The sequence below is a fragment of the Ornithorhynchus anatinus genome, chromosome X4 (assembly GCF_004115215.2).
Source record: "Ornithorhynchus anatinus isolate Pmale09 chromosome X4, mOrnAna1.pri.v4, whole genome shotgun sequence".
In the NCBI taxonomy this organism is placed as follows: domain Eukaryota; kingdom Metazoa; phylum Chordata; class Mammalia; order Monotremata; family Ornithorhynchidae; genus Ornithorhynchus; species Ornithorhynchus anatinus.
Genome location: NC_041752.1, coordinates 1,184,184 through 1,203,150, shown reverse-complemented (window position 1 = coordinate 1,203,150; position 18,967 = coordinate 1,184,184). Strand labels below are relative to the sequence as shown.

The window sequence follows — 18,967 nt, the reverse complement described above, 5'->3', positions numbered from 1 at the left end:
AGGCCCCGCCCCCCATACTGCGCACCCACTCTTAGCCCAAGGGCGCCCAGGACTGGCCTACGTGCGGCCGTATAGCTCGGAGAAGCCGCGCCCCCCTTTCTTCCCGGCCCCCTCCCTCCCCCTCCCCCGGAGACGAGGGCGAGGGGCGGGATGGAGCCGGAGGCTGGCGAGCAACGTGGCGGTGGGCTGGGGTGGGGAGGGGGCCGGGACCGGCCGGTGCGGGGCAAGGAGAAGGCCCAATGGGGAGAGGGTGTCGTGGGCTCTGCGGGGGGGCGAGGCTGGGGGGGGGGCCCGATCCGAGGAGGGGTCGGAGTGGGGGGGGGGGGCGTGAAGGCCTGGAAGCCCCCCGGCCTCCAGCCCCTTCTCTGGGCCGCACGTGGCTGCCCCGTTCCCGCCAGGGCCGGGAAGGGCTGGTGCTTCTCCACGAGACAATACGGTAGTGACACAGGAACAGCTGAGGAAGAGGAAAGGGGGGGTCCCCTCCCCCCAGCCTCCCCCCTCTCCAACCCCCCCCCCCCCCAACTTCCCCCGCAGCCGCCTGCAGCGGCCCAGGCCTGAGCCTGGTGGTGGAGAGATGGAGGGATGGATGGTTGGATGGATGGAGGCGGTGGGGTTGGTGATGGTGGGGGTCTCGGGCCCCCCACTTGCCCCGTCGATGGGGTGCGGGCCCGGGTAGGGTGGCCCCCCATTCCCGGGCCTCCTCCAAGTCCCAAGTTGGGACGTGAGGGCGGAAGTCCCTCCCCGCCGGGGGACGTGCGGGCCGCCCCGCGCCCCAGCCGGGGAGTCGGAGAGGCTCCTGCGGCACCCGGGGAGGTGGGGAAAGGGGGGGGACCAAGACACGGGGGGCATGTGGGCCAGTGAGGAAGCGTGGGAGGGGCTGGAGTCGGGGGAGGGGGGCAACCTGAGCCCATTGCCCCCCCACTCCCGCCCCAACCACAGTCCAGTGGCTAAGTTTAGCTGGGCCCTGGGTGGCGACCTTTCCTTAAAGGGCAGAGAAGGGTTGGGAGACCGGCCTCAGCCCCTTCCCCTTGCAACCCCATCCCAAAGCCTGCACGGCCTCAAAAAGACTCCCCTTCCCCGGGCCCCCTGGCCCCGGCAGCTTGTGCCCATTCCTGGCTCCCGGCCCACGGGGCCGACTCCCGGGGCCCTAACGAGCGGTGGGAGCGAGCCGGCTTCCCGGCCAGCGGCCGTCTGGGGAAAGGCACATGGCGAGGGCCCCGTGCACGGCCGACCCACACGTGGGTCACTCCCCCAGTTCACGTGCACACGGTGGGGCGATGGAGCCTCCAGGGACCACCCCCTCCCCAGGGCTGGGCCCGGCGCCTTTCCCACGTCTTGTCTAACGAGGGATTGCACCTGAAGCCCCTTCACTGCGGTGGGCAGCTGCAGCACCCCGGACACCCACCCGTGCACCACCTGCCACGCCTGGCTCCCGGGGAGCACAGCCCCGGCTGGGGGCCAGCTGACGGGGGGGGGGGGGCCTGCAGTCGTCATGGCAGCAGACACCGGTGTCGTCATGGTGGAGGGCGCCGCCTGTTCCAGGTGATTCACTGTGCATAAGCATGGCACCCGCAGGGAGGGACTACGGGCGGCATCGTGCCGAAGACCAGCGGGGGCTGCAGCCCAAGGACACCAGGGCTTAAGATTCGGGCGGTTTCCGAGCCGGCTGAGACCCCGCGCTGCCCTGGCCAGGTTGGTCCACGTTGTCTTTTATAGACTGGATCCAGGGCCGTGAGAAGAGGAGTTGGAGAGAGAGACGGAAGGGAAGAGGAAAGAGGAAGAAGAGAGCGGGAGAGACAGGGGGAGAGGAGAGGGGAAAGGCAGAGAGGAAGAGTCCCTAACCATCTGACCCCTGGGAGTGAGGGGGCAGGCAGGAGCTTAGCTCAGCTCTAAGATGGCAGCACCAGGCACAGAGGCCAGGCTCCCCCCAGACACGTCTCCCCAAGTCAGGAAAGTATATTAAAATGGATTTATTCACAATAAACACAAACAGGCCGACAGACAGACAGGGAAAAGGACACTTCCAGCCAGCTAGGCGGCTGGTCAGAGACAAACGGTGGCAGACGGACGGAAGGAGAGAGAGTAGGAGGTCGGCCCAGCCTCTGCCTCCGCACAGTCTCCCTGCATGGCAGGAAGAGGGGGTTGGGGGGGCGGCGGCCTCAGGCTCGATGGCTGCGTGTGGACGTCCGGCGAATCGGGGTGGTCTTTCTGGGGGTCTCTTCTTCCATCAGCTCGGCCGAGCACTCTGGGGAGGGACGAAGAGAAGGCGATGATGGGGGGTGGGGGGACGCCCAAGGGGTGAGGCCCCTTCCTGACCCGCACCCCCCCCCCGCCATCCGGCCCCCAGCCCCCCGCACCATCCTGGCTGCTGCTCTCCTCGTCGCTGGAGAACACTATGACAGCCTTCTTCCTGGCCTTGGCCTTCTGGGTCCGCTGCGCTGTTCGGGCAGCGCCCCGACCTTTGGGGGTGGCCAGGTTCTGGTTGTTTGAGGTCGAGCGGGGTGGGCGACAAGCTGGTGGCACCACGGAGAGGAGAAAAAACACCGGGGGTCAAGATGATAACAATAATAAGGACGGTATTTGTTTAGGGCTACGTGCCTGGCCCTGTACTAAGCACTAGGGTGGATACAAGCAGATCGAGTTGGGCACAGTCTCAATTCCCATTTTACAGATGAAGTAACGGAGGCCCGGAGAAGTGCGGTGTCTTGCCCAAGGTCACAGAGCAGACACGCGGCGGAGCCGGGACTGGAACCCATGACCTTCCGACTCCCAGGAGCATGCTCCATCCACGAGGCCTCGCTGCTTCTCCATGGTAAAGCTCCCTTGCCCCCCACCCCCTGGCTAAGTGCGACCACCGGCCCCACGGGCTCGGTGGGAGGGGAGGGGGTGGGCTCATACCCGTGGAGGGTCTCGCGCTGGCCCGCTGGGCCTCCCCGGGGCCCTGCTCGGCGCTGGGCTCCTCATCTGAATCCAGCCCGCGGTTGTGGCCGGCCCGAAGCTTCTGCTCAAACTCGTCAATCAGCACCTGAGCGGGAAGCGGGGAGACACAGAGACACGTTCCCATCTCCCGGCCGAGGAGACCGAGGCCCGGTGTGAGAGGCCAGCTCTGGGCTCCCGGGGGCGATGGGGCTGACGAGGGTGGGGGTTGGAGAGGCTCAGCCCACCTTGCCCTCGGGCTTGGCCCAGCGCCGCAGCTTGCCGACGGCCTGCGAGAAGGCGCCGAAGACGGCCTCGTCCGTCAGCTTGTCCGCGAAGCAGTCGAAGTTGTCCTGCATCTTGCGGAGCCCGCGCTCCGACAGGGGCAGCAGTGCCAGGCAGTGGGCCAGATCCCGGTACTGCCGCTCCGTCCTGCCAGCCGGGGAGGGGGCCGTGAGCGGGGAGGGGGCCCCGGCCAGCCCCTCCCCGCGCCCCCCCATCCCTTCCACCCCCCGAAGGGCCCCGGTCAGAGCAGCGGCTGGGCCGTACCGGGCCGTGCGGAACCTCTGGCACAGCTTCTCCACCAGGCTCTCCGTCTGCTTATCCTTGGTGATGTATGACAGGAGCTGCCTGGGGACAGGGTTGGTTTGGGGGTGGGGGAAGATGCAGACCCAGCCGGGGACGGGGGTCCGGTGATCCCCGCCCCGAGCCCCCACGGTGGCGGCGGCTACCTCATGATGGTACGAAAGGGCTGCTCCTCCACCCCGCCCTGGGGGTCCGACAGGCGGCTGATGATGTCTGGCAGCAGGTTGTACACGGCGTTTCCCTGCGGGGGACGAGGGGAGGGGGAGCTCGAGGGTCGCCCTCCTCCGTGCGTCCCCCACCCCCGTGGCCCCTCGGTCCCCCCGTGCGCTCCCCCACCTTGCTGGCCAGCTCGTTGAAGAAGTTCTTGGCCAGGGCGGCGATCTCGGGGTCCTCGTCGACGAGCAGCACGGCCATCTCGCTCACCTGCCCCTTGACCTTCACCAGGTCCTTCAGGATCAGGTGCGTCATGACCCTGCCCGCCGTCCTCCGCACGGCCGCCGCCGGGTCCCGCAGCCTGGAACGGGCATCCGGCTCAACCCCGCCGTGGGGTCCCACCCGCCCCGGCCCCCCATCCCGGGCCGGGGAGCCCCCCATTACCGGGCGTAGAGGTGCGGGGTCCAAGGCTCCACCAGGTTGGGGAAGCGGATGGCCAGGTCCCCGACGGCCACCATGAGGTTGGAGCGGACCACGGGCAGGGGGGACTTCTCCAGCAGGGTGAACAGGAGGCGGAGCTGGGAGTCGCAGAAGGACGCGCTGGGGACAGAGCGGGTTGCCGGTCAGGCAGGGGGTGCGGACCGCCGGTCTGGCGGGGCTGTAGGCTGCCGGTCAGGCAGAGGATGGGGACCGCCGTTGAACGGGGGGTGGCGTGTGGCCCCACGTAGGGGCTGGGTCCGGCCTACCTGATCATGCAGAACTTGCCCAGGGCCAGCGAGGCGGCGCTGGAGAGAGCCGGGTCGCTGTAGAGGCCGGGGTTGTTACACACCTTGAGCAGAAGCGGGACGAAGGCAGAGAGCAGCTGCTTGTCTGAGAGGGGAGAAGCTGTCATCTCCCTCTGAGGCGGGCGGACAGGACCGCCGCCTCCCCCCACCCTCCCTAACCCCCGTCACCCACCCTCCAGGAGTTCCGCCTCGCAGATGCTCCGGATCAGCTCCGCCTCCGTGTCGTCGGCCGAAGCGCCCACCAGCCCCAGCTCTTCTTCCATGGTCGTCTCGCCGGTGAGGTTCTGAGGGGGGGCGGGGGGCCGGAGCGCGCCGTGAGGTGGGGGTGGGAGGCAGGCCCCAGCCACGGAGGGGGCCCCCTGCCCCACCACGGGCGGATGGCGGTCCTGGGCAGGAGCTGCTTGTCCTGGGCTGGTGTGACCCCGCCCACGGCCCGCCCCCTCCCCTGCCCCCGAGCCCTAGCCAGGGGGTTTTTCACTCTTCGGCTTCTTTTGGGGAGGTGGGGGGACCTCAGGAGCCCGGCTCTGCCAGACAGTTGGGAGGGCTGGGGGAGTCGGCAAGGAAGGCGTGCGGGAAGGGGAGCCGGAGCGGGGTTGGCCGGGAGGGCCTCGTCGACTGACCGCCTTCTCCGCGGCCTTTTTGGTCTTGTCGTCCTGCTCCTCGCGCAGCACCCGGCGGCGGCGCAGCTCCGCGCTCACTGCCCGCTCCAGGTGCACCAGCTGCTGCAGCGCCACGTCGCCCGCCAGCGAGACCAAGTGGCTCAGGACAAAGGTGGGCAGCCTCGGGGCTTCCTCTAAAGGGGGGAGAGGGGCCGGAGTCGGGATGGGTGTGCCCCGGCTCCACGGCTCTCCAGCCCGGGGCCCCCGACGGCCCCATCTCCCCGCCCCCGGCGCCTGCTCACCGGAGCCCTCCTTGGGGGCGAGGGGCTCCTGCAGCGTCTCCGTGGCCCGCTGCCCACAACGCCGAAGGATCTGGGCGCAGATGACCTCGGGCCCTTCCGCCAGCTGGTACACCAGGGCCACGGCCACCTCTGCGAAGGGGATCCACAGGGCGTCGGGACTGGTGAAGCCTGCAAAGGACGGGGAGAGCCAGAGGAGACATTCACATGAAATTATTGAGCGTAATCGTGTGCAGAGCACTGTGCTGCGCGCTCGGGAGAGTACAGTACCACAATAAACAGACACGTTCCCTGCCCAGAGAGGGCTTACAGGCTAGAGGGGGTGGGGGCACCCCCTCCAGCTGCTCACCTGCTACGACCACCTCCTGCAGCTGCTCGAACAGCCGGTGGTCTTGGGGCAGGCGGAACGGGGGAGCGCTTCCGCCCGTCGTGGGCTGCGGAGAGGGGCGAGAGGGAGTGAGGAACTGGACCGGTGGGCACCGGCTGTTCCCCTCAACACCGGGCACCCGGGGAGGCGGGGGGGAGCCGATTCCACTCGCCCGGCCCCCTACCTTGCCTCCGTCAGCGATGGCGGCGATAGCGAGGCACACCTCCCTGGCCAGCCGGTAATCTGCGGGGGCCTTCTCCGCCAGCCCGACGCTCACGAGCGTGTCCAGGTTGCTGCCCACGATCTCTGGCTTCCCCCTGTGGGGGTTCAGGTAAGGCCCGGCCGGGGGTGAGCGAGGGACCCGGCCCCTCCGTGAGACGCCGCAGCCCCCCGCCCCCGGCTGACCGGTCCTCGGCCGCTCTCACCGGGCCATCATGCCCAGCAGCCTGACGGCGGTACGCCGCTCCGGGGGCGAGCAGGGCACCTTCTCCGTGACCATCTCCCACAGCAGCTGGGTCACCGCCGGCGCCAGCTCCCCGTTCCGCACAAACTCCCGCAGCTGCTCGGGGGGCGACGGCCATGGGACGGAGGGGGAGAAGATTGAGGTGAGCCGCTGAGGGGAGGCCGGGGGAGGGGGATGGGGGCACGTCCGAGACGGGAGAGGATGGAAGAGGAGGGGGACTACAAACACGATTTTGCCAGGCACGGTTTGGTCGGGGGCCGGGGAAGACAGGGCTGAGACGGGGAGAGCACGCACGATTTCACCGAGGCACTGGACGGTGGCGGCGGAAGCCTCCAGCAGGAGCAGGGAGAGGTTCTGCACCAGGGTCTGGGCCTTGGCTCTGGCGGGGAGGCGACGGAGACGGAGAGGTTCCAGAAGGCGTCGGCACCCCTGCCTCCCCCCTCCAGCCCGCCCCGACCTCCGGCGGTGGCAGTACCTGGCGGGGTCCCTGCCGGCGGGCAGGTACAGCTGGCGGTAGGCGTCCAGCACAGCCTCGCGGATGCCGGGCTCCTTGGACCAGATGAGGGGCAGCATGCGCCGGACGCCCATCAACGCCTGGGGCACCCCGAACCGCGACACCGTCACGAAGAACTCGATGGCCTCCTGCACCACTGGGAATGGAGTGGGGTCAGTGGCCGGCTGCCCTACCCGCCCGGCTCCCGGGCCCCGCCTCTGCCCGCCGGCGGCCATACCCGTGCTCGTGTTCTCGTACATCATCTTGCTGACGGCGCCGACGGCCTCGGTGACCTGCAGGGAGAAGCTGTAGGCGTCCTGCAGGTACTGCACCAGCATCTCCTGCTTCACCAGCTCTTCCCGCGCCTGTTCCTCGGGCCCGGCCCGCCCGCCGGCCTCAGCTTCGGGGGGCGCCCGGGGGTCTTCCCCTCCAGGCCCTGCGGGGGTCGGTAAGTCTCAGAGGCATCTCGGGGGCGCCCCCGGCCCCGCCCACCCCCAGCAGCCCGGCTCCCCCGCCGTGGGCTGCTCACCCGACCGGGGAGGCGGGGGGCCGGCGGCGCTGAAGAGCCGATGGAGGAGGCTCAGGAGCCGGACGTCCTCGGGCCCGTCTGGGTCGCTGCAGTTGAAGGGTTCCGCTCCCTGGAAGTGGCCCACGGCGGCCCGGGCCAGGAGGATGGCCGGCCTGGGGAGACCGAGCCCCGTCAGCCCTCCGCCACCGCTCCGCCCGCTGCTCCGAGGCCGGGGCCCCCCGCGGAGGGCCGAGGCAGACTCGGGGAGACGTCCCTCCCTCCACCCGCTAAGCGCCCACCCGCCGCCTTACTCGTAGCTGGCCTTGGCCAGCAACTGGCGGATGTGCGCTGCCGTCTGTTCGGCCGCGTCCGCGTGGTCGATGGCGGGGGGGGCCGGCTCCTCGTCCCCCGTGCCGGGTGCCAGGAGGCGGTGTAGGGTGAGCTTCAGCTCGGGAAGCATGGCCGCCCACTCCTCCTCGGGATCCAGCTCCGCCCCTGGCAGACGGAGTCCGGTTCAGCCCCGGCCTGGGCCCGAGGTGCGGAGGCCTGGGCCGCCGGGGCTCGGGGGACGGGACAGTAAGCTCCGGCCTGCGGGCCTCCTTGCCAGGGACCCGAATCTGGACTGTAAGCTCCTTGAGGGCAGGGAACGTGTCTACCGATTCTGGCCCCAAGCACCTAGGTGCTCTGCGTATGGTGAGCGCTCGATAGATACCGCTGATTGAGGAGGAGAAGGGGATTTTTCTCTTTTGGGTACAATTTGGAGCGGGTTCTCTTCTGGGGTCCGGAAGCTAGGGGGCGGGGGGCGGGGTCTCACCGGCCACCGGAGGGTTGTGTCGGGCCTTCAGCTCCTGCAGCTTCCGGGTCTCCTTCTCCAGGGGTCCGGCCAGGTCGGCACAGCTCAACTGCAGGCGGAAGGGGTGGCGGTGGCAGTGGGGTGTCACTCTGGCCCCCGGTCTGAAGGAGCAGGTCCCCCCACCCCCCATCCCCACCCCGACCAGGCGGCGGCTCTCGCCTTGCAGGTGAAGGGGTTGTTGGCGAGGAAGGCGGCCAGCAGCTGGATGGCGTTCTTACAGACCAGCACGGACTTGTCTTGCAGCCGCTCCACGGCCAGGGCCACCACCGTCTGGAACCTCGTCAGGGGGAGGGCCTGGGGGCGACGGAAGCGGGGCTGAGCGTGCCAACCTTTGAAAGTCCCAGGGCGGCGGTCCCGCGTGCCCCCCCCCCCCCCGCCCACCTTCTGCTGGACGATGCGGGCGAAGAGCTGCAGTACGCGGCTGCGCACGAACGAGTGGACGTCGTGGCCGTGGATCTGCAGGGTGTCCAGGAACTGGTCCCGCGTGTCCCGGGCGCGCTGGTCCAGCTGGTCGCCGTTCAGCAGTTGCAGCAGCAGCTCGGCCATGGCCGCCAGAACCGCGTTGCGCATCAGGTAGCTCTGGGGGCGGGAAGGGCGGGACGTGTGGGCGAGGGGTCGGTCCCCGGGCGGGGTCAGGGTGGAGTTCCGGGGACCTCCTCGGCCGCCCTCTCACCTCGCCGTCCAGGTGGTCCAGCAGGACGCTCATGCTGGTCATCAGGACGGCCGGGACTCTCTCCGCCAGCTCCGTCAGGAAGGCCGCGTAGCCCTTGGCCCCCGCGGGGTCCCGCCCCAGCTCCTGGGGGCATTTCTGCCCGATCTCCCTGGAGGGTGGGGGACGGGGGGGGGGCGACCTGTAACCCCCAGAGCAGGGGAGCCCGGCCTTCACCCTCCCTCCCCGTCCCACGGGCCGCCCCCGGGGAGGGACAGAGGACGGGCCGTCCTTGGATCAGGCCCACCTCACGATCTCGCCCACGATGGTCTTCATGCCGTAGTCAGTTGCCCAGCAGCTGACGGCGCCCACCAGCACTGGCGCGACGTGTTCGAAATGCTGCAGCATCTGGGTGATCTTGAGGGTGGCACCTGGGGGCCGACGGATGGATCCTCCTGACCGCCAACCGCTTTGGGCCCCATCTCCCTCCCTCCTGCAAAACCTACACGACTTGAGTCCAGTTCTCCTGAGAACTTAGGTGCTCGTCCCACTCACTCCCCCCACAACTCTTGTGTACACATCCTTACCCTATCGGTAATGATTTTAATTTCTGTCTCCGCTGCTAGACCGTAAACCCCCCGAAGGCGGGGATCGGGTCTACGAACTCTGTGGTAAGTACAAGTGCTAAGTACAGTGCTGGGTGCGGAGTAAGCTCTCGATAAATACCACACAGACTGACGCTGGTTCGGTCGAGTTGGAGGCAGAGGAGAGGGCAGAGATGGAGAGCGGGGCACGTGTGGGTGGGAAGAGGGGCTCACAGGAGGCAGGGAGGGAGCATGCAGGGGGCAGGGGAGGGGGTTCTCTCACTGAGCATGTGATTGTAACGGGTCAGGGCGACCCCGAGCAGGTGGGTGATGCCCTCCCGGGTGGCTCGGTTCTTCTGGTGGCTGACTGTCGGGTTTTCCAGCAGGCGGTAGCAGCAGCCGGTCACCAGGCTGGAAGACGGACAGACGGCGAGGGCTGGGACCCTCTCAGACCAAGCAAGGCGGGGCCCGGGTCTGCCCCGTCACTGGGCCGGGGGCCGGGGTTTCCCCCACCTGACAAACTCCTCCTCCACCAGCGCACGGGGCCACAGGCGGCGAACGTCCAGCTGGAGGAGCTGCGTTAGCAGCTGGAGAACCTGCGGCCGTTCTTCCTCCCAGTCGAAGCCAAAGGTCTTAGGGCAGCCCTTCCGGCCCTGAAAGGGACACGGCAGGGAGGGTGGGGCTGTGGTCATCTCTGACTCTCGCCCGTTTCAGAGCCTGCACCGCCCGGGCCGCGCACCTGACCCGAAGCTGAAGACCAGGCCCCAGGGCCGGCCGATCCCGGAACCCGCTCCCGACGGCCAGGCCCCGAGTCCCGTCCACGCCGCCCGGAAGCCACGACTAGGCCTCGACACTCCGGTCCCGCGGCCTACCCCGTCCTCACTGCCCAGAACCCACGACTAGGCCCCGAACCCGCAGCTACCCGGGCCCGCGCCCACCTTGCCGCCGGGATCTAGGCCCACGAGACTGGTCTTGCCGGCGGTGGCGGTGGCCTCGAAGGACTCCAGCAGGCGGGTCAGGGCGTAGCAGCTCATCTTGAGGGCGTTGAGGTGCGCGCCGCGGTCGGCCGGGCTCAGAGCCGCCGCGTCCAGGACCGCCGGGAGCTCCTGGGAGTGCCGCGACACCACTGCCGGGGGAGGGAAGCGAGTGGAGCGGACCTTCCCCACCCCGATCTACCCTCCGCCCCTTCACCCGCAGCCATCAGATTACCAAAGATCAGTGCTCATCTCTCGGGGGCCACTACGTCTCCAGGCTGAGCCACCGCGGGCCCCTGACCCCGAGCCCCTGGGCTTGCCCTGTGCCCGTCGCCCGGCCCCAGCTGCCGGGTCCCTGGCTCGGAGCTGGCGGAGGGCGACGGGGGCTTGCTTTCGGTCTGCCCTTACAGCCAGCGCGCACGGCTCTGCAGCGCCCGCCAAGATTACAGACCTGGTTGATGGGTCGGGGCCCCGGGACTGAGCCGGGCCGGTCGAGTCACCCTAAGCCGCACATCATCACGAGGCTGCCCGCCCCCCCTGCCCCCCGCCGCCGATTCCTGCCCTCTCCCACCCCATCACCTTTCATCAGCAGTTCCAGAGCATCTTCTGGGAGGCGAGGGTCTGCGCTGCGAAAGTGACTGCCGAGAGAGAGACGGTATGCGCGCCACGGGTCAGTCGGGAAACCAGGGTGCCCATTCCCCAGATGGCAGGGGGACCCAGCCTGGGAAAACCAGGGACCAGGACAACTGGCAGAATCGATGGTGCTGAGGGAGAGATGGGGTGCCTAGGCTTCCCGGACCCCCACATCCCGCCCGCCTGCCCCCGGGACATCCAGACTCACTGCAGGACACTGTAGAAGGTGTCAAAGTGCTCCAGAAGGGCGAGGGGGCCCTGGAAGCGGAAGGCCCCCTGGAACGCTGCCGGGATGACCAGGACACAGAAAGATCCATCAGAGCTGGCAGACACTTTGGTAGGGAGGGCAGGACCCGCGCTTGGGGGAGCCCCTTCAGAAGCCTTCAGGCCAACGACCCTGGTACGGTGGACGGGGAGGGGGAGCCCTCTCCGATCCCTGCCGTGACCCAGCCGAGACCGTCTCATCGAGGGACGAAGACGGAGCCGAGGGGAGTGTTCCCCTGAGCCCCTGTCCCCACCGGGGCACGGATTAGGGGTGCGATTGGGTGGGGGCAGTCCCTCGCAGGTCCTGATGCCCAACCAGAACTCTCCTGACCCTTCCAGTTAGGTTGACCGGGCCAGGTATGGAAAAATGGAGTGGGGGTCACGGCCCTCCTAGGTCCAGGCGGCGGGCTCGGCCCTAGCTCAGTGGGGCCACTAGGTATTGAAGCCTAGTGGAAAGAGCGTGGGCCTGGGAGTCAGGGGACCTGGGTTCGAGTCCAGCTCTGTCCCTAGCCTGCAGGGCGAACGAAGGCATTTGTCTCCGGGTCGTAGTTTCCTCCTCTCTAAAATGGGTATCAAATTCAGCAACCTCCAAAGTCACTGGAGGGGAAGGATGTGTGTTTGTGGAAGAAAGAGAGAGAGAGTGAGTGAAAGAGTGGCAGGAAGAGGTCAGTGTGTCTGAGAGATTGACAGGAAGAGGTCAGGAAGGGTGAGTGTGAGAAAGACGGATGTGAAGGGGACAGGGAGTGTGAGAATAAGAAGCAGTTGTGGTTTAGGGGATAGAGAAGTCTGGGAGTCAGAAGGACCTGGGTTCCAATTCCGCTCCGCCACGTGTCTGTTGTGTGACCTTGGGCAAGTCACTTCACTCCTTTGTGCCTCTGTTACCTCAGCTGTAAAATGGGGATTAAGACTGTGAGCCCCATGTGGGACAAGGGACTGTGTCCACCTGATTAACTTGTATCTACCCCATTCATTCAATCGTATTTATTGAGCGCTTACCGTGTGCAGAGCACTGTACAATTCGGCAACAGATACAGACAATCCCTACCCAACGACGGGCTCACGGACTAGAAGGGGGAGAACCTCAATCATATTTAGTAAGCAGTGGGTGCAATACAACACCCCAGTGCTTAGAATAGTGCTGGGCTTATAAGAGTTTAACACGTACCGTGATTATCGTAGGAAAGGAACTGACGGACAGCGAGAAAGAGAGTGCTTGTGCATGTGTGTCCGTCCGTCCTTACCGGTGAGCTGCGGCCGGAGCTGGCTGACGGTCAGCACCTCCTGCACCACGTACTGGTTCACCCCGCCGCTCTTCAGCAGCTCCTCGGGGGCCAGGGGCAGGTGGAACTCCCACTGCTGCGGGGGCATCTTCCCTGGCCACGTCTGAGGGGGGCAATAATAATAATTATCGTGTTAAGCGCTCACTACGTTACTGTAACTTACTATCCTAAGCACCGGGAGAGTTAGAAATCAATCAGGTGGGGCCCGATCCCTGTCCCACGTGGGGCTCACACTCTTAATCCCCATTTTACAGATGAGGGTACGGAGGGCCAGGGAAAGTGAAGTGACTTGCTCAGGGTCACGCAGCAGACGTGTGGCAGAGGCAGGGTTAGAATCCAGGTCATTCAATAGTATTTACTGAGCGCTTACTATGTGCGGAGCACTGGACTAGGCGCTTGGAATGTACAATTCGGCAACAGATAATGACACTCCCTGCCCGATGACGGGCTCACAGTCTGATCACAGAGAAGCAGCGTGGCTCAGTGGAAAGAGCCCGGGCTTGGGAGTCAGAGGTCACGGGTTCGAATCCCAGCTCCGCCCCTCGTCAGCTGTGTGACTGTGGGCAAGTCACTTCAATTCTCTGTGCCTCAGTTCCAGCGTGGCTCAATGGAAAGAGCCCGGGCTTGGGAGTCAGAGGTCATGGTTTTGAATACCCCCTCTGCCCCTTGTCAGCTGTGTGACTGTGGGCGAGTCACTTCACTTCTCTGGGCCTCAGTTACCTCATCTGGAAAATGGGGATGAAGACTGGGAGCCTCCCGTGGGACAAACTGATGACCCTGTATCTACCCCAGCGCTCAGAACAGTGCTCTGCACCTAGTAAGCGCTTAACAAATGCCAACATTATTATTATCTGTAAAATGGGGATTAAGACTGTGAGGCCCACGTGGCACAACCTGATTCCCCTGTGTCTACCCCAGCGCTCAGAACAGTGCTCTGCACATAGTAAGCGCTTAAAAAATACCAACATTATTATCCCCCCTCTCCCACTTTGTCAGCTGTGTGACTGTGGGCAGGTCACTTCACTTCTCTCTGCCTCAGTTCCCTCCTCTGTAAAACGGGGATTAACTGTGAGTCTCCCGTGGGACCACCTGATCTCAGCATGGCTCAGTGGAAAGAGCACGGGCTTTGGAGTCAGAGGTCATGGGTTCAAATCCCCGCTCTGCCGCTTGTCAGCTGTGTGACTGTGGGCAAGTCACTTAACTTCTCTGGGCCTCAGTTCCCTCATCTGTAAAATGGGGATTAAGCCTGTGAGCCCCACGTGGGACAACCTAATTGCCCTGTGTCTACCCCAGCGCTTAGAACAGTGCTCTGCACATAGTAAGCGCTTAACAAATACCAACATTATTATTATCTCCCCCAGCGCTCAGAACAGTGCTCTGCCCCTAGTAAGCGCTTAACACATACCAACATGATTAATCGGGGGAGGCAGACGGCGGAGCAAAACGGCCACCGTGATGCCCAGATTCGTGTTCTTTCCACCAGCCACAATACTATCCATTCAACAGTATTTATTGAGCGCCTACTAAGGGCAGAGCACTGGACTAAGCGCTTGGAATGGACAACTCGGGAGAAGCAGCGTGACACAGTGGAAAGAGCCCGGGTTTTGGGAGTCAGGGCTCATGAGTTCGAATCCCAGCTCTGCCACTTGTCAGCTGGGTGACCGGGGGCGAGTCACTTCTCTGGGCCTCAGTGACCTCATCTGTAAAAGGGGGATGCGGACTGTGAGCCCCACGTGGGACAACCTGATTCCCCTATGTCTCCCCCAGCGCTTAGAACAGTGCTCTGCACATAGTAAGCGCTGAACAAATACCAACATTATTATTACAACCGGGCAATACTAGGCCCTTTGCTCCCCATCCCAGCATCCTCTGGGGCGCCGGTCCTTGACCATCCCCCCCCCCCCCCCCCCGGGGGCCCCTCGATCCCCCAATCACCTCCGTCTCCCTGGGGTCCGTCGGGCCCCTGTGCCCCTTAACCTCTCTCGTCCCGACCGTCTCCCTCGTCCCTCCGGCCTCGATCAACCCGGCAGCAACGCGGGAGAAACCCCCCCACCCCCGCTCAGTCACCGCCTTTCCGATTTCCACCAATCAGCGCGCCGTTCCCAGGCAGAGTCCGACCAGGCCAGCCAATGGGCGGGCGGCTGGACCCGCCCCGCCCCCCCCCGCCGGGGCGCGCGACGCCGCGTTTAAACCCCAACGGCCGGGGCTGCGGCCAATCAGCGAGCGGCTCGCGCCGAGCCGGCCAATCACGGCTCGGGAGCTGGGGGCGCGCGCCGCACTCTCGAGCGCCCGCCCAGGGGCCTTATTAGGGGGGCGGGGAGCGGCCTCCAGCTGGCGGGGGAGGGTCAGGGCGCATGCGCGGTGCCGCGGTGCCGGCCGGGAGGAGCAAGGTTTGGTCAAGGGGAGGCCCAGCATGTGGGTCGTGCCAAGCATGGCGTGGAGCCTGGCGCTCCGCCTGGGCGCTGCCAGGACCTTCTCCCTGGGTGAGTAGCCGGGCTCCCACCCGGTTACTCCCCCTCTAAGCTCCTTATAAGAGTATTGGTATCCGTTAAGCGCTTACTAGGTGCACAGCACTGTTCTGAGCGCTGGGGGAGATCCAGGGTCATCAGGTTGGCCCACGTGGGGTTCCCAGTTCATCCCCATTTTACAGATGAGGCAGCTGAGGCACAGAGAATATTAATAATGTTGGTGTTAAGCGCTTACTAGGTGCAGAGCACTGTTCTGAGCGCTGGGGGAGAGCCAGGGGCATCAGGTTGGCCCACGTGGGGCTCCCAGTTCATCCCCATTTTACAGGTCAGGCAGTTGAGGCACAGAGAATATTAATAACGTTGGTGTTAAGCGCTTACTAGGTGCAGAGCACTGTTCTGAGCGCTGGGGGAGAGCCAGGGTCATCAGGTTGGCCCACGTGGGGCTCCCAGTTCATCCCCATTTTACAGGTCAGGCAGCTGAGGCACAGAGAATATTAATAATGTTGGTGTTAAGCGCTTACTAGGTGCAGAGCACTGTTCTGAGCGCTGGGGGAGAGCCAGGGGCATCAGGTTGGCCCACGTGGGGCTCCCAGTTCATCCCCATTTTACAGGTCAGGCAGCTGAGGCACAGAGAATATTAATAATGTTGGTGTTAAGCGCTTACTAGGTGCAGAGCACTGTTCTGAGCGCTGGGGGAGAGCCAGGGGCATCAGGTTGGCCCATGTGGGGCTCCCAGTTCATCCCCATTTTACAGATGAGGCAAGTGGGGAACAGAATACTAATAATCTGGGTATTTGTTAAGCGCTTACTAGGTGCAGAGTGCTGTTCTAAGAGCTGGGGGAGATCCAGGGCAAGTGGAGAACAGAATAATAATGTTGGTATCTGTTAAGTGCTTACTAGGTGCAGAGCACTGTTCTAAGCGCTGGGGGAGAGCCAGGGTCATCCGGTTGTCCCATGTGAGGCTCCCAGTTAATCCCCATTTTACAGATGAGGGAACTGAGGCACAGACTAATAATGTGGGTATTTAAGTGCTTACTATGCGCAGAGCACTGTTCTAAGTGCTGGGGGAGATACAGGGTAGTCAGGTTGTCCCATGTGAGGCTCACAGTCTTCACCCCCATTTTACAGATGAGGTAACTGAGGCACAGAGAAATAATGTTGGTATTTGTTAAGTGCTTACTATGTGCGGAGCACTGTTCTAGGCGCTGGGGGAGATATAGGGTAATCAGAATGTACCATGTGAGGCTCCCAGTTAATCCCCATTTTACAGATGAGGGAACTGAGGCACAGAGAAGTGAAGTGACTAGCCCAGTCACACAGCTGATGTAGCAGAGCAGGGATTCGAACCCAAGGCTTCTGACTCCCAAACCCAGGCTCTTTCCACTGAGCCACGCTTATGGGCAGGGACTGGGTCTGTTAGGTTGCCGGGTCATAATAAGAATTGTGATAATTAGGGTATTTAAGTGCTGACCCTGTGTCAAGGACGGGTCTAAAAGCTGGAGGAAATACAAGCCTAACAGGCGGGGCCCCATTGAGACTGTGAGCCTGTCATTGGGCAGGGATGATCTCTCTCTGTTGCCCAATTGTATGTTCCAGGCGCTTAGTACAGTGCTCTGCACAGAGTAATAATCCTAATCTGGTATTGGTTAAGCGCTTACTATGTGCAGAGCGCTGTTCTAAGTGCTGGGGAGATAGAGGGTAATGAGGTTGTCCCACTTGAGACTCACAGTTAATCCTCATTTTGCAGATGAGGAAACTGAGGCCCAGAGAAATTAAGTGATTTGCCCACAGTCACACAGCTGACAAGCGGCAGAGCCGGGATTAAGGGCTCAATCAATAGGATTGAATGAATGTCCCACGTGGGGCTCATGCTTTTATCCCCATTTAACAGGTGAGGTGACCGAGGCACAGAAAAGTGAAGTGAGTTGCCCAGGGTCATAGAGCACACCTGTGGCGGAGTTGGAATTAGAACCCAGGTCCTTCTGGCTCCCAGGCCAGTGCTCTATCTGCTAAGCCACAGTGTACTCGAGCGCTTAATACAGTTCCCTGCCCACAGTAAGTGCTCAATAAAAATTACAGTGGAAAGAGCCTGGGCTTTGGAGTCGGAGGTCGTGAGTTGGACTCCCGGCTCTGCCACTTGTCAGCTGTGTGACTGTGGGCAAGTCACTTCACTTCTCTGGGCCTCAGTTCCCTCATCTGTAAAATGGGGATTAACTGGGAGCCTCACGTGGGACAACCTGATGACCCTGTATCTACCTCAGCGCTTAGAACAGTGCTCTGCACAGAGTAAGCGCTTAACAAATACCAACATTATTAAAAATGACTGATAGTGTCAGCTCTTTGTGCGTGCGCACAGACTGTCTCCCAACTTGGTTGTAGTGGAGAAGCAGCGTGGCTCAGTGGAAAGAGCACGGGCTTTGGAGTCAGGGCTCATGAGTTCGAATCCCAGCTCTGCCACTTGTCGGCTGTGTGACTGTGGGCAAGTCACTTAACTTCTCTGTGCCTCAGTTCCCTCATCTGTAAAATGGGGATCAAGACTGTGAGCCCCACGTGGGACAATCTCATTCCCCTGTGTCTACCCCAGCGCTTTGAACAGTGCTTGGCACATAGTAAGCGCTTAACAAATACAAATACCAAATAGCGACCTTCTTGAGGGCATTGTTAGTGTTCCACAGGTGATTGATGTTAAATAATAATGGCATTTGTTAAGCGCTTACTATGTGCAAAGCACTGTTAATAATTTTGGTATTTAAGCACCTAGTATGCGCCAAGCACCGTTCTAAATGCTGGGTAGATTGAAAGTAATCAGGTCGTCCCACATGGGGCTCAGTCTTAATCCCCATTTTCCAGATGAGGTAACTGAGGCACAACAGTGAAGCGACTTGCCCAAAATCACACAGCTGATGCAGCCGGGAGCTGGGATTAGAACCCACAACCTCTAGGCTCCCAAGCCTGGGCTGTTTCCACTGCTGGGGAGGTTACAAGGGGATCAGGTAGTCCCAGGTGGGGATGAACACCCATTTTACAGACGAGGTAACTGAGGCACAGAGAAATTAGATGACTTGCCCCAAGTCACACAGCTGAGAAGCGGCAGGGGGGGATTTGAACCCATGATCTGTGACTTCCCAGCCCCTGCTCTTTCTCCTGAGCCACGCCGCTTCTCCACTGATCACCTTGGTCCTTCCCCAGGAGCCCCCTTCCAGGCTTCTTTGAGGAACCACGTACCGGCCCCCAAGGAGGTGGATCGCTGGACAGAGAAGAGGACCACGTTCGGGGCATACGACAACATCGGGATCCTGGGTACGGGGGCTGCAGAGCTCCGGGGTGGGCGAGGCAAATGGGGTCGGCAGGGGAGAGGACAGAGGGAAGCGGGGTCGCGCCGGCTTCCACCCTGTGCTCTAGCTGACGGTTTCTCTCTCTGCTGGCCTCCAGGAGGGTTTCAAAGACACCCTAAGGATCTAATCACCGGGCCCCAGTGGCTGCGGGGCTGGCGGGGGAATGAACTGCAGCGCTGCCTCCGCAAGAAGCAGATAGTGGGGCCCCGCATGTTCAAGGAGGACTATGAGAAGCTCGTGAAGCGCATCAGATACCTCTACAAACACTACAATCGCCGGGGGAAATACCGCTAGCAAGGGGCGACACCACCGCCGCCCCGTGAAATCCACCCATTTTGGCACCCATGGCCCCTGTTCCCCAGCACTGGGTTCCCCGCTGGATTTAGCCAGGGTCCCTTGATTCCATCCCCAGGCGCTTAGCACACTGCAGTGCACCCGGTGGACACTCAATAAATACCATTGCTACCACTCACAGGGGTCGGCTCGCTTAGGTCGGGGTGCAGGGAGTGAAATGCGGGAGAAGACGGGGCAATGAAAAAGGGGAGAGATCCTGGGGGAGAAACCTGGCTGTTGGCAGCCCCATGGGGGCCTCTCAGGGCAGGGGGAACAGCGGTGGAGGGGCCCGGGTCTCCGGTTCCTCAGTTTGGTTGCTAACTCAATAGTACTTATTCAATAGTATTTATTGAGCGCTTACTATGTGCAGAGCACTGTACTAAGAGCTTGGAATGGACAAATCGGTAACAGATACAGTCCCTGCCG

General features: G+C 63.3%; 2 protein-coding genes and 1 non-coding gene across 3 annotated transcripts; 1 reads left to right on the top strand and 2 right to left on the bottom strand.

Moving 5' to 3' along the window:
- Positions 1–1,954: 1,954 nt before the first annotated feature.
- NCAPD2 (non-SMC condensin I complex subunit D2) lies at positions 1,955–14,494 on the bottom strand. The gene is made up of 32 exons (XM_029054271.2): positions 14,341–14,494; positions 12,367–12,508; positions 11,070–11,145; positions 10,808–10,866; positions 10,193–10,380; positions 9,768–9,907; positions 9,538–9,665; positions 8,978–9,101; positions 8,695–8,842; positions 8,403–8,600; positions 8,181–8,315; positions 7,983–8,070; positions 7,480–7,663; positions 7,190–7,341; positions 6,899–7,096; positions 6,643–6,817; positions 6,462–6,546; positions 6,130–6,263; positions 5,889–6,021; positions 5,687–5,771; positions 5,341–5,508; positions 5,060–5,232; positions 4,612–4,723; positions 4,401–4,524; positions 4,099–4,254; positions 3,838–4,015; positions 3,648–3,742; positions 3,466–3,546; positions 3,165–3,348; positions 2,899–3,025; positions 2,358–2,513; positions 1,955–2,245 (listed from the first exon to the last, which is right to left on the bottom strand). The coding sequence occupies exons 2-32, from the start codon at positions 12,491–12,493 to the stop codon at positions 2,160–2,162; spliced, it is 4,197 nt and encodes a 1,398-aa protein (XP_028910104.1). The 5' UTR covers positions 12,494–12,508; positions 14,341–14,494; the 3' UTR covers positions 1,955–2,159.
- Positions 10,635–10,779, bottom strand: MIR1354 (microRNA mir-1354). The gene is given in 1 exon segment (NR_034712.1): positions 10,635–10,779. It is a non-coding gene; the product is annotated as a microRNA mir-1354 (primary transcript).
- A 249-nt stretch (positions 14,495–14,743) lies between the features above and the next one.
- On the top strand, positions 14,744–18,678 carry MRPL51 (mitochondrial ribosomal protein L51). The gene is made up of 3 exons (XM_001518610.5): positions 14,744–14,888; positions 18,063–18,173; positions 18,306–18,678. Exons 1-3 carry the CDS (start codon positions 14,819–14,821, stop codon positions 18,500–18,502), a joined length of 378 nt encoding a protein of 125 aa, XP_001518660.2. The 5' UTR covers positions 14,744–14,818; the 3' UTR covers positions 18,503–18,678.
- Positions 18,679–18,967: the final 289 nt, after the last annotated feature.